The following is a 24,602-nucleotide window of genomic DNA, read 5'->3' on the forward strand; positions in this document are numbered from 1 at the left end:
AGGTGTTTTAAATAGATGTCAAAATAAACAGTTATTGGCTCAGGTGCTTGTGTTATTTACTACAGTTGGTAATCTTCAACACTCCACAGAGTATCAATGTTACTAATTATCAAGGGCACTCACACTGTCCTTTCCTTATTTTCCTTAATAATATTGCCACTCAGGCTAACTATATTTACTCTCCCACTTGGAGTAATTTACTAGTTAAAAGTCCCTTACTCTAGACCAGTGGTTCCCAACCTTCCTAATGCTGCGACCCTTTAATACAGTTCCTCATGTTGTGGTGACCCCCAACCATGAAATTATTTCCGTTGCTACTTCATAACTGTAATTAAATAGGTGTTTTCTGATGGTCTTGGGCAACCCTTGTGAAAGGGTCATTCGACCCCCAAAGGGGTCCTGACCCACAGGTTGGGAACCACTGCTCTAGACCTTAACCACAGTTCCCTCTGGAACTCCTAAAGCCTGTGTCCTTCTCTGGACTCAGCAGAACCCTCCCTCTCTGGAGTCTAAGCCCTAACTGAAATTCCAACTGCCACAACGGAATTTTCAACCTCCCCCAGCCGGCATCCTATTGGTTGACATCAGCTGGCCTGTGATTGGCTGTTGCTATGCCAGGCTAATCTGTCTCTTCGCTACAGTGTCTTCAGCAGGGGTTTGCCATTGCCTTCCCTTGAGCAGGCTGAGAGAGTGTGACTCCCCCAAAGTCAACCCAGTGGGCTTCATGGCCGACCTGGGAACTGAACCCTGGTCTCCGGAGTTGTAGTCCAACGCTCAAACCACTCTCACATATATATTATATATAAATCGTTTACACATAATATACAGCTATATTACATATACTGTATTTTATTATTTTATTTATTTATTTATTATGTACTCAGCTGGATTTTTCTGATGAACTTCTCTTCCTTAAAATATCTTGTTATCTTATAGAATATACTTGTAGAACTTATCTTCGTTGAAATGCCTGGTTGGCTGGCAATGTACATATAGAACACACACATAAAATTATGTAAAGGTAAAGGTTTCCCCTTTAACAAGGTTGTCAAGTTGTCTCCAGTATGTGTATATATATATATATATATATATATATACACACATACACATATAGAACACACACACACACACACTATATGTATTCTGCCATGTATACATATTTGAGGAGATCCATCAAATAACCAGCCTAGGCAGCTTCAAAAAAGCTGTCAAGATGGATCTCTTCCAACAGGCCTTCCAGAATAGTTCAATCTAATTTCTGTACTCTCCCTAGTTTATGTAACCACTGCCTCTACTAGAAAATTGCTGTCATTTTAACAGGTTGAATTTTTAAACTGTATTGCATTTAATCCTGTTTTAAAGCTGGGGGGGGGGGCAATTTATTTATTGAAAGTATGTATTATTCCAATATATTGTAGTTATGTAAGCCGACTTGATTGCTGCAGAAGAAAGGCGGGGTACCTTCACATAATTTTGTGTGTTTGTGTTCTCTATGCATATATATATATATATAGGACACAACTTAATAATAATAATAATAATAATAATAATAATAATGTATTTGTACCCCACCTCTCTGTGGAAGACAACCAGGGTGGCTCGAGAACCTTGTCAAAGGGGGAACCTGTACCTTTACAGTATATATGTTCTATAAATATATTGCCTGCTAACCAGGCATTTCAACGAAAGTAAGTTCATTAGAAAAACCCAGCTGAGTACGTAAATAAAATACAGCACTGGCGCCTCGGCTGTAAATGAGCCCTATGGCTTGGATGTATGTTGACATGAGTGTTTGGGGTGTTATTTTCCTTATTCCACATAGCCTTATTGTACGACGTCCTCCATTTCGTGGTGCCTCCTCCTCCTCCTCCTCCTCCTCCAACTCGCTCCCACCAACCGCCAAAAACGGCCGAGGAGGACGGAGGTCCTTTCTGCGCCTGCGCCGACTCCCTTCCCATTCCCAAGTCTCCGCCTATCCGTGCGCGCTCCCGCTCTGTCTCTCTGCGTCCTCAACGCCTTTTAAAAAAAATACTCAGAGGGCGCGCGCTCACGCGTGGCCCCGCCCGCAAACCGCCCCTTTTCTCTCTCAGCCGCTCCTCGGCGGCGCGCTCGCAAATCGGGACGTCGTGCGTGATGGCGCATGCGCAGTCCGGCGCGTGAGCGAAGCGGGGAGTCGGGTTCAAAGGAGGAAATATGGCGGAAAACAAAGGAGGCGGCGGCGGCGGCGGCGGCATTAGCGGGGAGGGGGCCGGGGAAGCCGGGTCTGCGGGGGGTGGCCCAGAGCTCTCCGCCGCCGCCGTTGCCGCCGCCGTTGCCGCCGCCGCCGCGTCGGCTGTGGTTGTCACCTCGGCGGCCTCCTCGTCTCCGCCGGCCCCCGCCCCGCCTGAGGAGAGGGAGAGCCCCGCCGTCGTCGTCGCCGCCGCGGGCGAGAAGGGCCCTGGGGAGGCGGAGGCCGCGGCGCCATCGTCGTCGTCGTCTGTGGGGAGCGTAGGCCCCGCACCGGCGCCGCCCCTGGGCCCCAGCCCCGCGCCCCCCGCCCTCTCCTCCTCCTCCTCCGCGGCCTCCTTGCCAGCCCCGGCCCCGCTCTCCCTTCTGGACACCTGCGCCGTGTGCGCGCAGAGCCTGCAGAGCCGCGAGGCCGAGCCCAAGCTCCTGCCTTGCCTCCACTCCTTCTGCCGGAGGTGCCTCCCGGAGCCAGAGCGGCAGCTCAACGTCCCCGTCCCCGGAGGGGCCAACGGGGACATCCAGCAGGGTGAGTGCGGAGGCCCCCGGGAGGCGGGAGGAAGGCCGGGGATGCAGCCACACCGCAGGGAACAACCCGCTCTCGCTCTTTGCCAGGGGATTCTGGGAGCTGGAGTTCGTTGTGGGGCCCAGAGCGGAGCCCCTCGCAGAGAGCCAGGCCAGTGCCAAAGCGGGCTATTCCCTACTCTGCTGCTGTCTATCATGGCCTTTGAGCAGCCGTGAGTCTTGGGCTCCAGGGAGGGTCCAGGAATCAAACCCCAGCAGAGACCAAGGGCCACCGCCACCGCCACCAACAGAATGTACTACCAACTCCTCTTAGCGTCATTAATAAGTAAAACCACACAAATAGTTAAGCCTATCCTCCACAAAATGCACATCCTAAAGGTCTGAATAATCACCCCAAAAGCAAAGTGCTGACTATATTATTCTAACAGGCTTTTTCCAGGAGCCACCTTCTAGATACACAAACATTGACCTGATGCTGGTTGAGTCTGGTGCCACAACCAGCTGCAATTCCCAGAATTCCATAGTATTGAGTCACGGCAGTTAAAGTGGTGTCAAACCAGATTACAGTTGTGCCTCCACATTTGTGGCTTTGACTTTTGCAGATTTGATTATTTGTGGTTTCAATATGTTCTGTCTGGGAATCTCCAGGTCCTCCAGGGCAACTCTGCCAGAGGTTGACCATAGAGTTGTGCTGGAGAGCGTAGGAGTTCCTAGAGAGAACACTTCTCTAGGCATCTGTGGGTCCTCCAGCATGGTTCTGTGATCCGCTTCTGGCAGATGTTGACCAAAGAGTTGCACTGGAGGACCTGGACATTCAGGTAAAAAAAATAGTGGGGCTTTTTATTTGTGGTTTTCCCCCATTCGTGGGGACCCTTCTCCCCTAACCCCAGAAAATGTCTAGGGACCATTGTATTTCTGCAGTGTGGATGCAACCCAAAGTCAGCTGCAGTCGCGGGGAACGGATGCACAGACACGAAACCTTCCTTATAGTTATTGAGGGTGGATGATGCCTCCTTGGAGCTCGTTCTGGCAGGGGGCCAGATGTCTTCCTTTTTCAATGCATGTCCTACTTTCCAAACCTCTTGTCTCCAGGACAAATTCCAAAATGTCCTCCATTTTGAGCATGATTATGAAGCATGAATTGATATTTATGTTAGTGTTTCTAGCTTTTGTTTTGCAGTGTCCTCCATTTTTTAATGTCCTGCATTTTGTGGTACCTTGCCTTCCTTTGCAGTTAGGACATCTGGTCACCATGCCTCTCTGGATAGAGTTTTTGGGTAGAGAACCTGGTGCACTTGTTGGCTGGCAGTGCAAGGAGACTGGCCTTGGTGCATAAGACTGCATAGCACTGGGTCAGTGTGTGTGTACCTGGAAGACCACTTGTGGAGAAAGCATTTCAGAAGGACACAGTTGGCACTTTGCTTTTGGGCTGGTTACTCAGACCTTCAGGATGTGCATTTCATGGAAGATCAACAATTTGACTGGTCTTACTTATTAAATAATGGGAAATGAAGTGGGAGTAAATTTTGTTGGTGAATATGGTGGGTCCTTCAGAATAGTAGAGTGGATTTAAGCCAACCTCAGGTCTGCACGTTATGTATGTGTGCCTTCAGGTCACTGAGTCCATGAATTTCATAGGCAAGGAATTACTCAAGAGGTGGATTTGCCAGTTCCTGCCTCTGAAATTTAGCCTACACCACGTGCTATTCATTGGTAGTCCCACATCCAAGTACTAATCAGGGCTGACTCTTAGATTAGACAGGATGATGTGCCTTTAAGGATATTTAGTCCCTTGCAGAGTGTACACTTTACTAAAAGTTTGAGATCCACCACAGGCTCCTCCCTGTGTAAAAGGAAGGCACTTAGAAATTCAGTTTGGATGCTAGCCATTTCATGGAGCTCATGGTCTTTTCACACAAAATTTCGTTCTTAATTACATCTCCCATCTTCTTACTTTATTTCAATGGTATCAGTTTGGGAAACAGAAAGTTATTTTATAATTCTTGTTAATCATTTGCGAGTCAATTTTTCTATTATCCCTATTTGCTCTTCTTCCCATCCCACTCAACCTACACCTGTTTCTAAGCTAAGAATTCCATCCACGCCAATCACACTGTCAGCCGTTTACTGCCAAATCACAACTGCTTTTTTTTTAAAAAAATCCCAGTTTCCAATAATCTCTTGTTCATTTGTCTTAAAACGACTCTCAGGCCACCTCATCCATAGAGGATCATGCACCAGTGCAGCATTCACTTCAGCAGCTTGGAATTTTTCAGGAAATATTTGCAATGTTAAGAGATTCCCCATAGTACTTGTGCCTGGCTTTCATGTTAGGAAATTAAAATTAATAAGCAGTCTGAACTTTTTTAGATAGCAGTGTTGTTGTTGTGCAAGATTTGGCAAACACTGCTAAATTAATTTATTATTTCTGGTGAGTACACAGGTGAGATAATCTACTCCCACTTCGTGCAGTTTGTTTTTGAATGAAGCGAACATTGGAAGTAGTGCTGAACCTTTATGTCTGGTACTACTTGTTTCTTCTTCATTGCACTTAGTTCCATTATTATCCATAAATCTACATGGAGCAAGCCGAAACATGTAACTGTCAGAATTAAAATGGACAATTCACCTCCAGCTCAAGATGGAAAATACAAGAGAAACTAAAATGGGGAGTGGGGAATGGGCGGGTTTTAAAATTATTGATCAGGAGTCTGCAGAATATTAAAAACATTGATAAAGTACAGCAATTCCCATTTTCTGTAACTGACTTGGTAGATAAATTTGTGCTCATGTTCAAATTTGCTTGCCTAGTATACTTTCCATAAAGTAGATGGGCACCAAGCAACAGGCACTCTGTTATTTGAGTGGTTTGGTTTCATCAGAGACTGCTGGACTTGGGGCCTCTTCAAATATACATGCTTTTCTTGCATGAAAATACATTCATTTTGGGGGAAAATAATTTTAAAGTAGCATGTTGGTCACAAGTAGTGGTTTGTTTGTGCTTTGCTTTGTCTATAAAATGTTTACTATTATTTTAACAGCAGCTTTTCATAGACCACTGGTGTTTCTTTAACTTAGACATGGTCCTGTATTATCTTGGTAGAAGTGGCATTTTAGTGAAATGTTGTGCTTGATGAATAACATACGGTAGTCACTTGAGATAATCTAGCATCTTTGAAGTTGATTTCTTATGTTTATATTCCATCTTTCCTTCAGTGAGCTGAGAGCAGTAAATGTAGCTGTTCCCTTCCTTGCTTCATCTTCACAATGGCCTTGTGAAATAGGTCAGGCTGAAAGGTTGTGACTGGCTCATGGTCACCTGATAAGTTCCATGACAGAGTGGGGACTTAAAGCTGTTGTTGTTGTTGTGTACCTTCAAATAATTTCTGTCTTATGGAGACCCTAAGGTGACTCTTATCATGAGGTTTTCTTGGCAAGATTTGTTTAGAGGGGGGTTGCCTTTGTCTTCTCTGAGGCCGTGAGAGTGTGACTTGCCTAAGGTCACCCAGTGGGATTCCATGGGTGAGTTGGGATTCAAACCCTCTTCTCAAGTGTGTAGTCCAACCCTAAAACTACTACACCACTCTGGCTCTTAGGACTTGAAGCTGCATTTCTCAAATCATAGTCCTACAGTCTAATCTGTGCATTGCACTGGCTCTCAGGGTTTTCCTAAATAACGGAACAAAATGGACTGTGGTACAACTTATAAAATTGGTCACATAATACAGAAGCAATGGTAATACTAAATATTTGTAATTATTAGTTTGTTTGAAGTACTTTGAATTTTCACATTTATTTCCTTGTAACACCCATCCAAGGTCGATCAATACTATCTCCATTTGCTGTTTTCTTGGCAAGATTTGCTTTAGAGGAGGTTGGCCATTGCTTTCCTTTGAGGCTCAGAACATGTAACTTGCCAAAGGTCACCGTCTCCAGAGTCATAGTCCAACACTCAAACCACTATGGCACCTGGCTGTCTATACCATAGGCATATGATGAGTTTAAGAAAAACCAGATGGCCTAAGGACAAATAGTGAGTATGTGGCTTCAGTGCTATTCTCACTGGGTACTCTAAGCCACCGTGCTAAACCATGTAATAAATCATTTATATTTTCACTTTGCAAAAATTCTTATTGTACATTTACTGTAATTGTTTTCGTTTGAAACACTGAATAATGGACACTTGAGATTTTTTAGAACTAGGTTCACAGACTTCAGTCACTGGTGTCAGAATTCACTGCACATTAGTTTATTAAGATGCCTGGATTACATCTTATGAAGGGATATACAAATAAACCGAATAAATAACAGGCCTGATTTGGTTAGGCTTGGAATCTAAAAACAGAATAAATTTAGTGGCTTTGCTTGGACAAAGAATTAAACCATAGTTTAAGTATTATCTGCATAATCCTGCTATCTTCTGCAGTCTCATTCTGTGGTGTGACTGTGAAGAGGAGGTTCTAAGTGTCCATTTTCAACTACTGTATTTTCTGGCGTATCAGACTACTTTTGAACCCAGGAAAATCTTCTCAAAAGTTCGGGGTCATCTTATACGCCGGGTGTCATATTATAGGGCAGGGGCTGAAACTTCCGAGCTGGATTGGAGAATCTGCGGTCGCCGCATATGGTGGGGGGAGCTCAGAAACAGCCGTGGCCTCATCCCTGCCATAAGCGGCGATCGTATGAAAACAGCTACCGCTCTGATAGTCTTGGAGACATGGAGCACTGGGCAGGCAGGGAGAGCTGACCAGTCCAAGCAGGCTTTGTATACAACATGCTAAGGACTTGCATGTCATAAGTATTTGAATTTAAATTATCATATTGAAATAAAATCTGATATTTTTAAAAATTTTATTTGGTGTGCGTTGGAAGAGGGGTAGTCTTATATGGTGAGTACATCCCAAACTCTATATTTTAACTGGAAAAGTTGGGGGGTCGTCTTATATGCCCAGTCATCTTATACGCCAGAAAATACGGCATTTGTTATCTTTGAACTGAGGTAATGTTATGTTAAACTCAGATTAATTAAAAATCCTAGTGTTTTAAACAATACCTTAAATTTGGCTAATTCAGTCACCTCAGTGATGCACTACGGTTTAGTGAAAATAAGTCTTGCAGCTGTTCTGTAGGAAGAGAAAAGGACCATAGGCCTGTCTGTCTAGGAGCTTTTCAGTATTGTAGAGATTGTAGCCTTCTCTAAAGTGAGGATTCTCAGGTATGTTGTACTACAATATCCACTATCCCTGGACAGCAAGACCGGTACATTGGTTGTGGTAACTGCCTAAACATATCTGGAGGGAAGCAGTTTGTAGAAGGTTCTGTATAAATGTGGCTGTTAACAGTTTCTCCATAGACTCATGGTCTTGGTGGTGCAGTGATTAAATGCCAGTACTGCAGCCATTCACTCACAAACCAGAAGGTTGTGAGTTCAGTACCAGCCAGGGCTCAAGCTTGACTCAGGATTGCATCCTTCTGAGGTCGCTAAAATGAGTACCCAGATTGTTGGGGGCAATTCCTTACAGTTGAAAATCACTTGGAGACTGCTTAGGCAGTGTGAAGTGGTATATAAATAAGCTGCTATTGCTAATATATTTGTGCATGTGAAAGGAACATAAATCACTGCATGTAGGGGTAGGATTTCTTAGTGGATTATTACTTAAACATGCCAGAATCCTGTTGGTGACATACACTAGTGCAGTCTAGCAGTTGCTTTTTTTTGGGGGGGGGGGGTCATAATGCCATATCCCTATCCTGCTTGTGGTTGTGCAAATGGATTTCCACCCATCTAACTATTGCACAAGAGGTTGTGCTTTAAAAGTTGTTGCAGAACTGTGTTTTAGTGCAATCTAATCTATGAAGTGATATAAGCAAAGTTTCAAAAAATTGCAGTGGAAACTGTGATGCTATTGACTTTGACGTGTAAAACATTGCTTAATTTATAGTTTTTCTGTGGGTTTTTTGGGCTACATGGCTGTGTTATGGAAGAATTTATTTCTGACGTTTCACCTGCATCTGTGGCCAAAGATGCAGGTGAAATGTCATGAAAAAATTCCTTCAGAACATGTCTATATAGCAAACTGTGAATGCTGTCTGTGAAACTCTTTGACCTCACATTGTTTCATTTACTATATATATATTATAAGTAATAAGGTGAGGTGGAGGGTGGAGGTGAGAGACTGGAATGTTGAGAAGGAGTGGTGATTGGTGGAATATCTGAGGGGATTTATATAAGATTGGTGACCGGCATTGATGAAGGACAGTTGATATAGTGAGCTGGGCAGTTAAAGTAGTTGGAGACAGAAAAAAGACATGAGTGAATTGAGGGCTAAGTCAGGTTTAGGAATTACAAGCATACCTCAGTAAACAAAATCTCTGACAAAGAAGCTTATTTTTATTCCTGCCCAGCCCCTGTTTTTGCTTGTCCTCTGTCTAGCTAAGAAGTTTTAGTAGCATTGGCATTGGGAGGATGGTAGAGAAATACAAACTTTTGGTGTTAGGTTGCAATATTTGTAGTAAACAATGATCAGGGAAACAGGAAGATTCTACTCTAGCCGATCCAATTGTAGCCATGTGTGTCTCCTTATAACAGGCAAGGTAAACAGCAGCTGCCTTTGGAATACCTTACTGAACATGCTTGAACAGCAGAACAGGAGGACAAGGGGAAAGCAGATGAGTGCCACCAGCTGGCCAAGTATGTTAAAACAGCATAGATGTGTAATTTTGGCCACCTAAATGGAAATTATTAGAAAATTGGAGGCTAGTGAAAGGGTGGAAACATATCTAGATGCATTTTGGAAAAAGCTGCTTCCCAGTCCTGTGTTTTTCATTTCACATGTGCATATCTTTAGTTCTGTTGAAACTTACTGGTATTCAAGCTGCTCTTCCTTTTTGTGGTGTAGCAACCTATCCCCATTCTTCCCATGTGTATTTATGCCCCCTGTACAAAGGTTTATGCTAAAGAAGGAATATCTAGCAACACATCTACCGTATTTGTCTATAAGTATAAAACTTTATGCCCAAAAACTTACCCCTAAATCCTAGGTCGACTTATTTACAGGTCACTATGGAAATGTGATAGCAGTTCTTTCAGATTTCCCCATGCGGTGCAGAGAATAGTTTAGCAAGAAAGAGCCACGCAGAAGAAAGAAGTGATTGATTGATATTGCTGTTTGTTTAAGAGTCCCCCTCCCGCCCGCCCATCTGGCTGAAACGATGAAGAAAAGCCTCAGTGTGAGTCGCTGTTGCCATATGCACACATACACACCCTGAAGGAGCCTCCAAGTTTTACCCTCACCCTATCCACGGGTCATAGCAAAATCCATAATTTTGGCCCCAAAACCTGACCTGGACTTATACATAAAATTGATTTATTGTTGAGTATATACGGGTACTTATTTAACGAAGATGTACCTGTAATGAGTTTAAGAGTTTAAATTGGTTTCAAATTTATTAAATAATCAATCTGTTTTGTTCTGTTCAACATCTGTTAATAAAGTATTGTTTTTGTGTTTATACGCTTTTGGTCTCTGGGAATGCATTTTATATGCCCTAAATGGCTTGGGCCCTAAATGGCTTGGGCCCGGGGTACCTGAAGGACCGCCTCTCCCCGTATATTCCGTCCCGCACCCTCAGAACATCTGGGCAGCAACTCCTTAGGGTACCAGGGGCTAGGCTTACCTCCACCATGAGGAGGACTTTTTCCATCGCCACCCTGGCTCTTTGGAATACGCTGCCCACAGAGCTCCGCTCGGCCACCTCCCTGGCCCAATTTAGAAAGGACTTAAAAACCTTTCTATTTCAGTCTGCATTCCCCGAATAAAATCCTAACAGACCTCCCTTCCTCTTTAAGAGCAAGAGGATCGGCTAACGGGGCTTTTAGTTTATTCTTATTTTATTGTATGTATTTTTATATTATTGTGTGTTGTTTATTTGTACTGTTTTATCCTGTTGTGAACCGCCCTGATCTTTGGAAGGTGCGGTATAGAAATAAAAATTTTATTATTTTATTATTATTATTATTTATTACAGTGGGCCTTTGGTATCTGCTGGGATTTGGTTCCTGTACTCCCCATGGATCCCAAAATCCACAGATGCTCAAGTCCTGTTTAATACAGTGGCATAGTAAAATGGCATCCCTTAACTAAAATGGCAAAATCAAGGTTTGCTTTTTGGAATTCATATGTTTTTGGAATAACTTAAGCCAACTTAAGTTGGAATAACTTGAATTGTGGATAAAAAAATCCGTGGATATTGAGGGCTGATTGTATAAAGTTTGGATTCAGGCATGGTGTTTGTGGCTGAAGCAGTGAATAAAGGGTGCGATGTTTGGTAGAGAGATACATTGCATAATATCTCACAGATGCACAGTACTTTGAGGGCATCTAGGAGGCCCTCATAGTTGGTGGCTAAAGCAGTAGGACAGGGAGAGGGCCTTACATTGGTGCCAGAGTTGGGATGAGGAGAAAAAAACAGTTGTGGTAACCATGAGATTTGTGGACGTTTTCACATTTTAGAGCAGTGTAGATTTAAGCAGAACCTTACACCTGTGGGAAAAGGGTTAAACCCCCACATTTATAATGACTTTTTTTTGGTCCTTAATGCTCCCCATCAAGGTTTAAACTTCACCACATTTCCAAGCATTCTTCTGTTCATACTCTGTTAGATGGCCCTTAGACATGTTTTTCTCAACTAACATTTTCTTCTGAATTCCATGGTGTCAGAAGTGATCCTCTTGTAGTTACTTGAGCTGTTATTATATGTTTCGGTCATTACATTCACCACAAACTCATCTTCCCTGAGATACGGAGTTACTCCTGAGTGGAGAAGATCCATTGAAAAACAGGGAAGTACTAAAAGAGCACTACATATTCTTGTTGGGGACACTAGGAATATAAACAGTGGTATTTCAGTACACTCTTGGAAATAGCTCCTTTGCAGTTTGGTCTCTTGTACAACAAGAGTGCTCACCATGTGATTACAGATGCAAAGTTGATTGAACAGTGATCCAGTATAAGAACTACATAGTACAACTTTCTCATAACTTAACTGGCAGAAATGTATGTTCTGCTACTTCTCTGTTGATCTTGGGATAGTTACCAGTTGTTTTAATAATGGAACAAAACTTCTCTGAGGAAAAATTTGGCAGCAGAATTGGAAATATAGCTTTCCTACTTATTTTTAAAGCTTACAGCTGACCTTCCGTGAAATAGAAGTTTTTGAATGGTCTCTGTTGTTTGTCTTCAAGTATCCCTACTTATGGTGACCTTTAAGGTGACCCTATCACAGGGTTTGGTTGATGAGGTTTGTTCAGAGGAGGTTTGGCATTGTCTTCCCCTGAGTCTGTGAGTGTGTCTTGTCCCAGAGAGTTTCTTTGGCCAAGTGGGGATTTGAACCCTGGTCTTCTGGAACCTTAGTCCAATACTCAAACCACTATACCATGCTGGATATCTTGAAAGGTCTAATCTACTCAGTGGAAAGGGCTCTGATAAAGTGGGCTGTTTTGTTGAAACTTTATTGGGAACATAGAGATTTGTCAGTAGATTGTTAGTCCACCTAAGTCAGTATTGTCCAGAATTTCAGACAAGGGTTTTTCTCAACTGTAGCTGGATATTCCAGGGATTGAATACAAGACCTAGAGTGTGGAGATAGTACATCAACATCTGTTAAGTAATGGCTTAGGTTTTCTACCTTCAGTCCTCACCTCATGACATCAGGATGAAGAATCCTCACAATTTGTGGTAAGAATTCTAAACACTGTGGAGGTATATAATATTTCAACTGCGCTAACATGTTAGTCTGAAGTATTCTTTTGCTTTTTATTATGCAGGATTTTTCTTGATAGTCTTTGTTAATGGGATAACAAATTTAACACATAAAATAATTCAAAGATGTAGCTGTGTTAGTCTTGAAAATCAATATGCAGAGCGATTGTGATCACCTTTGAGACTAACTCATGAGCTTCTGTAGACTTGAGCCTACTTCCTCAGGTGCATTAGTATTATTAGTAAGGTGTTGCAAGATCCCATTGCACACTTAGTAATGTTGCCTTTGCTATGGGTATAGCTGTGATTCATTTTAAAGTATAAATGAATTTTGGTGTTAACTCTGGAACTGGTATGACCAAAATAATTTGGCACATAATCTACACTCATTTTAAACAGCCGAGTCAGCTGTTTAGTGCAGCAAGAAACTTAGTGTAAAGTGTAGCATATTTTATGAATAGGTTATCCCGATTGTCTTGTCCGGTTTGTCTGTGTTTGGACCAGCATTTCCAGAAATGCATTTGGGTCAGTCTGATGAATAAGTAGTAGTGTTTGAATGCTTTGTACACATCATCATCATCATCATCAGTTCTATATATACTAGTCACTTAAGTTCTAGTAATCCTATAAAATGAATTAGTTTGTTTAGTTCCTAATCTTGGTTAAGTGCTTTCATTAGGTAGCTCTGAGGCAAATTGGGCAGCATTTAATAACAATTCAGGAGAGTTCTGAAGTATGAGGTGGTTGATAGACCATCAGGAACAATGAGAATATAGTGAGATATTTAAGATTAGCAGAATGGTTCTGTGAGATGATGAGAGACAAGAGGTTTGTAGAATGTCATATTAAGTGATGGTGATGGGTTTTGCTTGCCCTAGAAATGTTCAGCTTTTATAGTAGTAGTGATCCTGCTCACCTCCAGAACAACTGAGCTGTAGTTTGGAGTGAAAAAATTAAGATAGATCTTCATGGTATTCTCTGTTTTGATCTTCATGGAGCTCATTTTATTTTCCAGATGGTAGTAACATCTTGGATGTAGTAAGGGAGAAAATGACTTAAAGCCATTTTATGAAACTCTTTTAAAGTAGTGCATGGGGTGTTGGTAGTTTTCACTCTCCTGTACCTAATTAACTTTGCATAGAGATATTTAAAACTTCATGTTTATGCTGCCTCTTTTAGCATAGATGTTGTAATGCATACAGCAAAAGTATTGAAAGTATTTAAAATTTTTATCTTTTTAAATTGTTTTTATTTTTTTGATATGTAACTTATTTTAATATTGTAATAATATAATTGTATTTTAATGTACTATTTTGATATGCTTTTAATTGTATTGTTTTTTAATGTTGTGAGCTGCCCTGAGTCCCAGTTTTGAGAAAAGAGTGGGATATTAATATTAACAAGAACAACAACAACACAGTATTTATGCAACTTTTAATGAATTTTAATTGTTCTCCAGTGTCATTTGTATGGTTACTACCTTTGGTGTAGGCAGGATAATAACTGAGCAATATATTGTATAATTTATCATGTTATGTGGTTCACAAAAATATAATGAATGCATTTTAGATATATATTAAGAAGTCCTACTACTATCTTGCAAGCAAGTGTTAGAGCTGCACTCATCCATATTTCCTCTTGATATGCCTTGGTATGCTGGTGTGTGTGCATATTGCAGGTTTCCCACCTCTTAATAGGAGCTCTTTATAGGAGCCCTGGTGGCACAGTGGTTAAATGCCTGTACTGCAGCCACGCACTCAAAACCATAAGGTTGCAAGTTCAATACCAGCAAAAAGGGCTCAAGCTCGACTCAGGCTTGCATCCTTCCGAGGTGGCTAAAATGAGTACCCAGATTGTTGGGGGCAATTAGCTTACAGTTGTAAACTGCTTAGACATTGTTAGTTCAGTATGAAGTGGTATATAAATGAAGTTGTTTGTTTTGTTTTGTTTTTTAATGAGGACAGGAAGGATGGAACCAAAATAGCTAAGGAGCCTCTGCTGAATCTGGGAAATACACTAGGGAAATCTGGCTGGGACAAATAAGGAAGGCACCTTGTTTTCTTGATCCCTGTCATTCATGGAAGAGATAAAATTAGATGTCAAATACAACATATTATTAATGCATCTCACAGGGAGGGGAGTTTAAAAGTAATGATGGTTAGACCACTTCTGAAAAAGCCCTCCCAGGATGCCATTGACCTTAATCATTCTAGACCAGTTTCTAATCTTCCTTTTTTGGGCAAGGTGATTGAGAGGGCTTTTGCCTTCCAACTCCAGGTAGTTTTGGATGACACACTCTTCCTTGACCCATTTCAGAGTGGCTTCGGAGCTGGATACAGAGTTGAAACTACTGTGGTGCTTTAGCACTGATGGAGAGAGTGTGTCCCTGGTGGTGCTTTTAGAGCTCTCAGCAGTGTTCATTACCATTGACCATGGCCGCCTCCTCAGACATCTGAGGTGTTGGGAATTGAAGGCACTGTGCTTCAGTGGTTCTGGTTCTATCTCTCAGGCAGTTTCCAGATGTTGATGCTCGGGGATAGCTGCTCCTCAAAAAAGGAACTGTTATATAGGTGCCACTCTATCCCCAATGCCATACTATCCCACATGAATGAGAGTGATCCTGGTTCCCTTGCTCCAAATGTCAGCCAGATAGGCGCAATAGTCAGGAGTGCTTATTAAACTTCTTGGAAGGGGCACAGTTGTTATGGAAGCTGCCTTGGGTCCTGGGAGAAAGATGGCATATAAATCAATACATAAATACATAAAATAGAATCAGGAGATCTAACGGTGGTAGTGCATGTGCTGTAACCTCAAAGCTGGACTTTTGCAGTGTGCTGTACATTGGGCTACCTTTGTATCAAGTTTGGAAACTTCAGTTATTTCAAAACACAGCAGCCAGACTGATTGCTGGTACATTTAAGAATGAGTATATCACACCAACATTAAAATTATTTCAATGGATACTAGTTAGTTTTCAGGCAAAGTAAAAAGTATTGTTTATTATCTTTAAAGCCCTACATGGTTTGGGTCCAGGTTACCTATGAGTTTGCCGCCTGCCATATTATCTGCCCTATACACTCAAGTCCTCTGGGGGCCACTTCAACCAGAACTGGACTGGCAACTGTTACTCAGAGGACATTTTCACGTGCTGCTGCTAGAATATGAAATGATTTGCTGGGAGAGATTTGACAATTAAACATGCTGTCTGAATTTAAAATAGCATTAAAAAGTCTATTTCTTCCAGCAGGCCTACCCAGTTAATTTTAAAATGGTATATTTTTAATTGTATGTTAGATGGTTTTAATGTTTCCTATGTTTATGTGTTTTAACTTAATGTGTTTAAGTAGTTTTATATGTTTTGATCTATGTTGTACCCTGCCTTGAGGAGAGGGCAATAAATAAATACATTTCTAGTCCTCCCGCTTCGCCCTTCTCTCCTGGAGTAGAAGATTGAAATTAGTGGCTATACATCCTTTATGTGTGTACTCAGGTGGAGAATATAGAGCACCAGAGTAGCTGCTGGGAATGGTACATGTAGATAGCCAATGACAGCTGGAAAATCTGACATACTTATTTCTTTGTGTTTTCTTTGCTAAGGAAAGTTGTGGCTTATTTCAGGCAAGTGGCCGCATGCCATATTGTGCAGCTGTTTTCAGACCCCCAGCCACATTTTGGATTTTTTTTGTTTTACTTTTTGGTAGTTCATGTGGTTCTTGGAGAGTTCTGTGGCATAAAAGTGGCTGCTTCAGTTATCCATCCCTGGTCTAGAAAAATGTGAGTTGGTCCAGTTGGTCACCAATAATAATAATAATAATAATAATTTATTTGTAGCCCGCCTTTCCAGTGATCAAGGCGGGTAACAGCATGTTAAAATGCAACAACAGCATTATACACAATAAAACATCAAAATAAAATCACAAGTACACAATACAAATAGCACCAGCTAGCACTACAGTGCTACTGAGAGGGGAGAGGGGAGTACTTCGGGGGCATTAGGGGTATGCCTGCTGGAACAGGTGTGTTTTTAACCCATTTTTAAATTGGTCCAGTGAGGTGGCCAAGCGAAGCTCGCCGGGAAGCGAGTTCCAGAGCCTAGGGGCCGAGATGGAGAAGGCCCTCTGATTAGTGATGGAATATCTTGCTTCATTACCTAGTAAACTTAGCAACAGGGATAATGGGAAGAGCCAGCCTGGCCTAGTGGTTGTACTGTTGGATTAGGACTCTGGGAGATCAGGGTTCAGATCTCTCCTCAGCCACTGAAACCTACTGTGTGATCTTGGGCAAATCACATTCTCTCAGCCTTAGAGAAAGGCAACCGTGAACCTCCTCTGAATAAATCTTGTCAAGAAAACTCTTTGCAAATTAATAGCAACAAATTAAGTATAATCCCATGATCTTTCTCATTGCACATTGTTTATAAACTGTCAAGTTTGTGTGGAGTCCATTATGAAAAGTTAAACTACTACTCGCTGCCAGGATGTAAAAACAGCTTTATTTGAAAAAGTATTTCCTGTGTTATCCTATCTTACATGCAAGGCCACAAAAATGATCAGATTAGAGATGTTTTCATTAGCTTCTATGCCCACATACCCGTGGATTTATATGTACAGATACACACACAAATTCAGTCTCATGTCCTTAAAAATGATGTGTATAACAATAACCCTTCTTGGCATAGAGAGATACTTGCATAAATCCAGTGGTTTCACTAGTGGTAGTGTTTGAAGTCTCCTTTTCTTCCTGCAGCCTTCCATGGTACCAGATACCTGTTCCAAAGAATTTTCCAGCAGTTTTTAAGAGAGAGGACAAGATGGAGAGGGAACTTCCTCTGTTAGTTCTGCTGATAGAGGCATCCTGTTGGATCATGACCACTGAATGCAGAAGAATCATTTAGCATTTGCATTTTTACATGGTGGAATCCAAAATCATGCAAGCAAACTTCTGTCTCTCTTTCACATCTCTAGGCACTTCAGAGGAGTTTATCAGACAAGGGGAATTGGAAGTATAATTCGATGGCAATCTGAATGCAATCATGGGGTTTAACGTTATTGCATGATAACCCACTACACACAAATTTGGGCAATGGGAAGTCAGTCCGAGCGCAATCATGGGGTTTCACAATATTGCGTGATAGACTACCACACGCAAATTTGGGCAATGGCATGCTATTTTCGGGCAATGGGGAGCCAGTTCTACCACAATGTGCATTCACATAATTGTGCAAAACTGGCCCCAATTTCTTTTCATTCGAATTTAAGAGAAATTCCTCCTGTTTGATAAACTCTAGAGTCTGTTGCGGAGCCCTTCGGTATGTAGTAAACTACTGATGGTGTTCCGGAGCCTGCTGGGAGATGGAAAAGGGAATTGCTCTCACACTGTCCTGCTGATGGAATTAGTTCAGTCAGCAACACAACTTGATTGGATTGGATTTCACTCAAACAATGAATTTAGTTTTTTATATTTCAGAAGACTAATGACCATGCTCTCTCTTACAAGCCTTCCTGGGCTTAAGATTTGCAGAGAGTCTTTCTACGTCAGAGGCATATCTGATGAAGATGTGAGAGTGAGCTTTCTGGTGGCTGTTTCCAGACAGTGGAACTCCCTTCTGAGGGAGACTTGGATGGTCCTCTGCTCCTTGTTCTTCTGTTAATTTGCAAAGATTTTTCTATTCAGGCAGACCTTTGACAACTAACTGCTTGCTTTGGGTGAGTGCTTGAACAGATGTGATTAACTTTATAATTTTAATTGTACAGTGGGCCCTTGGTATATGCGGGGGATCCGTTCCGGACCCCCCCGCGTATACCAAAATCTATGTATGCTCAAGTCCCATTTGTCCCAATGGCGGTGCGGGTGCACGCGCACCGCCATTGGGACAAAAGTTCCTGCCCCCGCCTCCCCTCCCTCGCTTCCCTCCTCCCTTCCTTCCCTGCCTCCCTCCCTTCCTTCCCTGCCTCCCTCCCTTTCCTTCCCCTTACTTACCTTTAAAGCCTCGGCACAGCTGCTTGGCCTCCGCCACCGCCGCTGCGGGGCAAGCTGGGTGGCAGCCAAGTCTTGGCTTCCTCGCCGCTGCCGTGAAAGGGTGCGATGGCAGTGCTGGAGGCCTCTTGGCCCCCAACAGCACTGCCACCGGGCCTTTCCCGCAGTGACGGTGAGGAGGCAGAGCCACCGCGCCGGAGGCCTTCAAGGCCTCTAGCTCTGGCATTCAAGGCCTCCTCCATGCCTCCGCCGCTGCGTAAGGGCCGGATACCGGTGCTGGAGGCCAAGAGGGTCCCATCATCGACACCTGCCCCTTCCGCGGCGGCAGTGGCGGTGAGGAGGCTGGGTGACGGTGCCAGAGGCCTTGAAGGCCTCTGGCGCTGCTGCCCTCGGCGCCTCCTCTTCCAAAAAAAGGCACAGAGGTGGTGAAGAGGAGGCACAATGCATGTGTGCCACCATTGGGGACAATTTCCCGATTTGCCATCCGTGGGTAGCAAATCCGCGTATAAGAAGGGCCGACTGTATTTTTTATTATTATTGAGGTATCTTAATTCATTTTAACTTCATTTCTGTTACAATATAATTAATTCAAGTTGTATGTATGTATACATATATAAGTATTGTAAACAGCTTTGAATTCAGAGCATAGCAAATATATTTTATCATGTTTTTAGCTAAGAGGATAAAATTGCAGCCATTTCAAAATTGCTCTCCAAAACAGTGGTTAACCACTTCTTCATTTTTTTCTGTGCTGTGCTTTAGAAGCACCCGGAACCCTCTTATGCTCAATATGAAATTAAATAAAGTTTCAGTCTCTGCACTATGCTGCACTTTGGAATCATTCTGATTGTCTCAAAAAAGCATTGTAAAATAAGACATAAATTCCTCTTTATAGAATCATAGAATCGTAGAGTTGGAAGAGACCGCAAGGGCCATCCAGTCCAACCCCCTGCCATGCAGGAAATCCAAATCAAAGCATCCCTGACAGATGGCCATCCAGCCTCTGTTTAAAGACCTCCAAGGAAGGAGACTCTATCACCCTCCGAGGGAGTGCATTCCACTGTCGAACAGCCCTTACTGTCAGGAAGTTCCTCCTAATGTTGAGGTGGAATCTCTTTTCCTGTAGCTTGCATCCATTGTTCTGGGTTCTGTTCTCTGGCCTCCTCAATATGACATCCCTTCAAATATTTAAACAGGGCTACCATATCACCTCTTAACCTTCTTTTCTGCAGGCTAAACATTCCCAGCTCCCTAAGTCGTTCCTCATAGGGCATGGTTTCCAGACCCTTCACCATGTTTGTCGCCCTCCTTTGGACACGCTCCAGTTTCTCAATGTCCTTTTTGAATTGTGGCGCCCAGAACTGGACACAATATTCTAGGTGGGGCCTGACCAAAGCAGAATACAGTGGCACTATTACTTCCCTTGATCTAGACACTATACTTTTATTGATACAGCCTAAAATTGCATTGGCCTTTTTAGCTGCCGCATCACACTGTTCACTCATGTTCAACTTGTGGTCTACTTGGACTCCTAGATCCCTTTCACACATAGTTTCATTCAGCCAGGTGTCCCCAATCCTATATTTGTGCATTTTATTTTTCCACCCTAAGTGCAATACCTTACATTTCTCCGTGTTGAATTTCACAACTTTGTGTGAAAATGTATGAGATGGGCAGAGCTGGTGATAACTTCAAATCATTTCATTTATTATATCCCACTTTTTAGCCCTTATTGGTGCATAAGCTGTTTGCAAAAATTATAGTGTAGATTAATATATTTAATGCTTATGCCCACCTTAAAAAACCCCTTTAAGTACATTTCCCAGAAGTTTCCACATTCACACCTGCCTGTCATTGTGTGTCTCTTCCTTTTGTTGTCCGTGTTACATTGCCATCTCCATGGTAGCCAAGCACTATCAGCTTTACCTTTATAATTTTGTAGATCACCACGAGCAGTAATGATTGATGTCTAAATATTTATGTATATGTGTGCACATGCTTGGTACTTTCTTCTAGCCTTGGTAATTAGATGTTATTACAATTTCTGGTTCCCTTTCCTAAGGTAGTGAGCAGCAGAATTCTAGGCCAAACTTGTAAACAGAAGACCAGATTGTAATTGACATCAATATCTCATAGTTGAGTTTTCAGTACAGTGGGCTCTCATTATCCATGGGCTTGCCATCCATGGATTTGATCTTTTGCGGATAGCAAGCTTGGTTGTTCTTAATGGAGGTGTGTGCACGTGGCTGCACTAGCGGCTGTGCAGACATCACGGTGCCATAGGGAACAATGTGACTTGAGATCCTGAGGTTTTTTTAAATCTGGGGGTGGGTGGGTCCGGAATGGATATAAAGGGACAACTGTGTCTCCCTTCCCCTCCTGATTGTCCCTATACCTGGGTTGGGATTTTGTGGGTCCTATTTTCAGCTCTATTCATGGTTCCTGGCATAGAATAACAGGAAAAAAATTATGGAAAACTATTATTTTATTTGCTGACATGTGCTTAGAATAATATTTGCCAAAAAGTGGAAAACAAAGGAAATCCCCACAATTGAGGAATGGTTAATTAAAAATTTTGAGATAGCAGAGATGGATATAATGACATGCTGGATAAGAGCAAAAACAGAAGAGAACGCTAAAAAGGACTGGAATATATTTTATGATTACATAGAAAATTGGTGGAAAGATGTTATCATAAGGAGGTAAAGATTTTTGAGTATGTTATATAAGTTAGAAGATAGAAGAAGATACGGAATAAAGGGAAAACAGACAAGGTATGGATAGGCAGCTGAAATTGTTTAATTTAAATTGGTAACCACAACTGTTAACTCAAGAATACTGTATAGAAAAAGATGGTTTAGAGAATATAATTAAATAAAGTTTACATATAACGATAAAATCAATAAGAAAATATAAAGTTAGCAAAAAAGCTAATAAAATTAATAATAATAATAATAATAATAATAAATAAAGAATAACGTAGACAGAATGTGCAGTGGTTAAATGCCAGTACTGCACAGCCACTCACTCACAAGTGAGTGCAGTCCCAGCCAAGGGCTCAGGGTCGACTCAGCTTTACATCCTTCTGAGGTCACTAAAATGTGTATCCAGCTGGATGTGGGCAATTAGATTATAGATTGTAAACCGCTTAGAGATGGCTCAGTGTGGTATGAAGCGGTATATAAATGAAGCTGCTATTGCTATTAGGCCAGGAATCAAAATGAGCCAGTCTTGCATATCCTCAGAAGTAAATCTCATAGAATTTTCTAAAATTTGTTCAAGCTAAATATAAATAGGCAGGGTCTTGGTGACCACAAATGTGGGCTTCCCTTCCATGGCCAATGCATATTTGTGGATTCTTGGCATCAACTAATGGACAGATATTTAAGAAGACTGTTTTTCCTATTCATTGATCTGGATTATGAATTTGCTTTCTTGATAGCATTTTTAATGTTTTATGTACTGATTTTGAATGTAAGCAGTTATATATTACATTGTTGTTCACAGTTTGAATTGGCTTCTAGTGACTATAATGGCTAGAGGTGTATGCATTTCTTAGTGTGGAGGATCACTGTATTCATATATGATATAAAGTCGCCCCCTCCCCCCAAGTCAACTCTTTAATCTTGTGCAGGTGTCCATTAAACAGATAGCTGTGTGTATCAGGATAGCAATATCAATAGACAGTACAAGGGTTAGATAGTATCAACAAGCCTGTGGGTGATTTAAAATTAGCAACTAGATAGAATTTGTAGGTTTAATACTTCATTGACAGTTTACAGTCAGATTTGGTGCATCTAAAGTAAATTAGGAACAATTAGCATGTGTCATACAATAGTTACATAAACATTTAAATTATTTCACTGCCGTTCATGCTGTTTTTATGTGTGTTCAACACTGATAATTAATTTGCTTTTCAGTAAGAATGTATAATTTGATGTAATAGCAATAAATTTAAAATGTGAAATCTCTGCTTTGTACAAAGCGTGAGTAGTGCTTAATGAGCTGGAATGCTCAGGAGACACATATGGATTTCTATAGCAGACACTGATGTATCACCCAACACAGACATCACTCAGAAAGAAGGTGATCTCACTATCAAAATCATACACTAATTTAAATGGCTATATGCAAACATGTACCTCATTAGATAAATTACTGTTAAGTATCAATATATGGTAATACAGCTTTACCATAGTGGACAAGACTTTGACCAGCTGCGTGTGTGTGCATGCATGCATATATTGAAAACATCTGTCAATTTATAGCAATCCCATAAATTTCATAGCGTTTTCTTAAGTAAGGAATACTCAGAGGTGGTTTTGCCAGTTCCTTCCTCTAAAATACAGCCTACAGCAAAAAATATACATTGCACTTAACCCGCAGATTTCATTGACTGAATACATTAAAACCTGCAATTTAATAAAATGATTTCTGTATACTAAATACAATTATAATTTTAAATCAAGAGGTGCAGAATATTTTTATTTCTTAAAAATAAATTGAAACATTTTGATCCCCCCCCCCCCCCCCCCGGTTTTGTGCATCATAGTAGAGATGGTTTTGTTTATTTTGTCTATTTTACTATTGCAAGAAAGAACCCTGGGAGTAAACAGATGGGAGGAACATGCAATATGTGATGATCAGTTTACAGTGCACTGAAAAATCCTCTTGGGGTGGGGGTGGGGATGTGGTTACAGACAAATGGGGATTGTCAGGTGACCTGATGTTAGAAGGTTTCAACTGGAATCACCCCTGAGATTACCCTGCTAAGACAAACTGGATAGTTGTATTTGCAGTTGCAATGAGGGGATGAATCCTCATGGTAAAATCTTGTAAATCCCATTTCCAGATGTTACTAAGCATTTTCCGTTTCCCCCTGACCCCAGCTTCCTTGACCTGTAGACTAGCTGGGAGCAAGGAGAAATGAGGATGTTTGTATTAGTGGGAGAGTCCAGTAGGAGAAGATTGTTTTTTAAAAAGGAGACTCACTTTATAAACAAAGACGATGATAAGATGTGGTCAGAGGATGCTCATGGTAAAGCAGGGTTGGATAACAGTTTCAGGCCTTGGGGATTCAAGAGAGTACCAAAAATGCCCTCTGCCATGGAAATGGCTAGAAGTCCAACTTTGCTTTTAAGAAATGAATATTTATGATGTTAAACATTGCAGGGGATGTTTGATGTTAAACCCTGCAGTGCACCTTTTTGGCCAGAGAACAGGTAGTCTGGGAGGCATGGAGGGGCTGAGGGCTCCAAAAATAAGCCTGGCAGGGGGTGTATGTGACACCAGTAAGGCAGTTTGGCTATCTCTGTGCTAGAACGTGGGCCAAGGGGAGAAGGGTGGGGTTTGTCAAAAATCTCCTCCTTTTTTAAATGTGCATAGGTTCACACATCTCATTCTCTTCCATTCCTGACAATCATCATGCCAGGGAAGACACAGTATACCTTTTGAAATGCTGAACTTTGTCATGATGGTTGTCATGATGGTGGGTTTGGTGAGATGCACCCTCGCATATGTGTGTATTGCCTTCCAGTCTTACATGTTGCTAAAAAAGTTATGGTATATTAAGCTTGTTCATGTTCATCTTTACCAAACACAAGGGTTTTGCATATTTTGGTCTAAGTCTAGTTGCTAGCTTTAATTAGAGTAGATTGAATTAGAGGAACTCATATAAATATTAATTTACTGAGCTCCCATTGATTTAATTGATCTACTCTAAGAAACAGAAACATGGACTCAGGTTTCTCATAGTCAAGTAGTAGGGGTTATTTGAAAATTTGGATATCTGCATTGGATGCACATAAGTCGTAAGTTGTAAATTTAAGTCTCTAAATACACAAACGTAAGCACTGAAAGTGTGATAGCTGAGCACTGTTAACTGCTTCAGTTTTTCAATTCTTGTGATGCCAGCCAGCATTGAAATGTGCGGATTTTGATTTCTGACTCCACAGAACTGCAAATACATATATGGTCAGCTCTTGCCATATTTAAATAAAATAAAATAAACTAAAAATATATCTTTGCGTTTGTATAGCTATTTATCAAGTTATATAGCTACACCACCAAGTTTAGTTGTTGTATGATCATCTCTATAAGATGCTGAAAATGTTGGAT

General features: G+C 41.6%; 1 protein-coding gene across 4 annotated transcripts in view; it reads left to right on the forward strand.

Annotated features, from left to right (window-relative positions):
- Positions 1-2,149: 2,149 nt before the first annotated feature.
- The window catches only part of TRIM33 (tripartite motif containing 33), an 89,006-nt gene continuing 66,553 nt past the window's right edge, over positions 2,150-24,602 (forward strand). For all 4 annotated transcript variants that reach the window (XM_089514363.1, XM_089514365.1, XM_089514364.1 and 1 more), the window contains exon 1: positions 2,150-2,752. In XM_089514363.1, coding sequence (XP_089370489.1) covers positions 2,194-2,752 — 559 coding nt within the window. In that variant the 5' untranslated portion in view covers positions 2,150-2,193. The remainder of the gene's footprint in view (positions 2,753-24,602) is intronic.

The sequence above is a fragment of the Sceloporus occidentalis genome, unplaced genomic scaffold (assembly GCF_023333645.1).
Source record: "Sceloporus occidentalis isolate IW3139 unplaced genomic scaffold, rSceOcc1.0.p SCAF_3, whole genome shotgun sequence".
NCBI classification, from domain to species: Eukaryota; Metazoa; Chordata; class Lepidosauria; order Squamata; family Phrynosomatidae; genus Sceloporus; species Sceloporus occidentalis.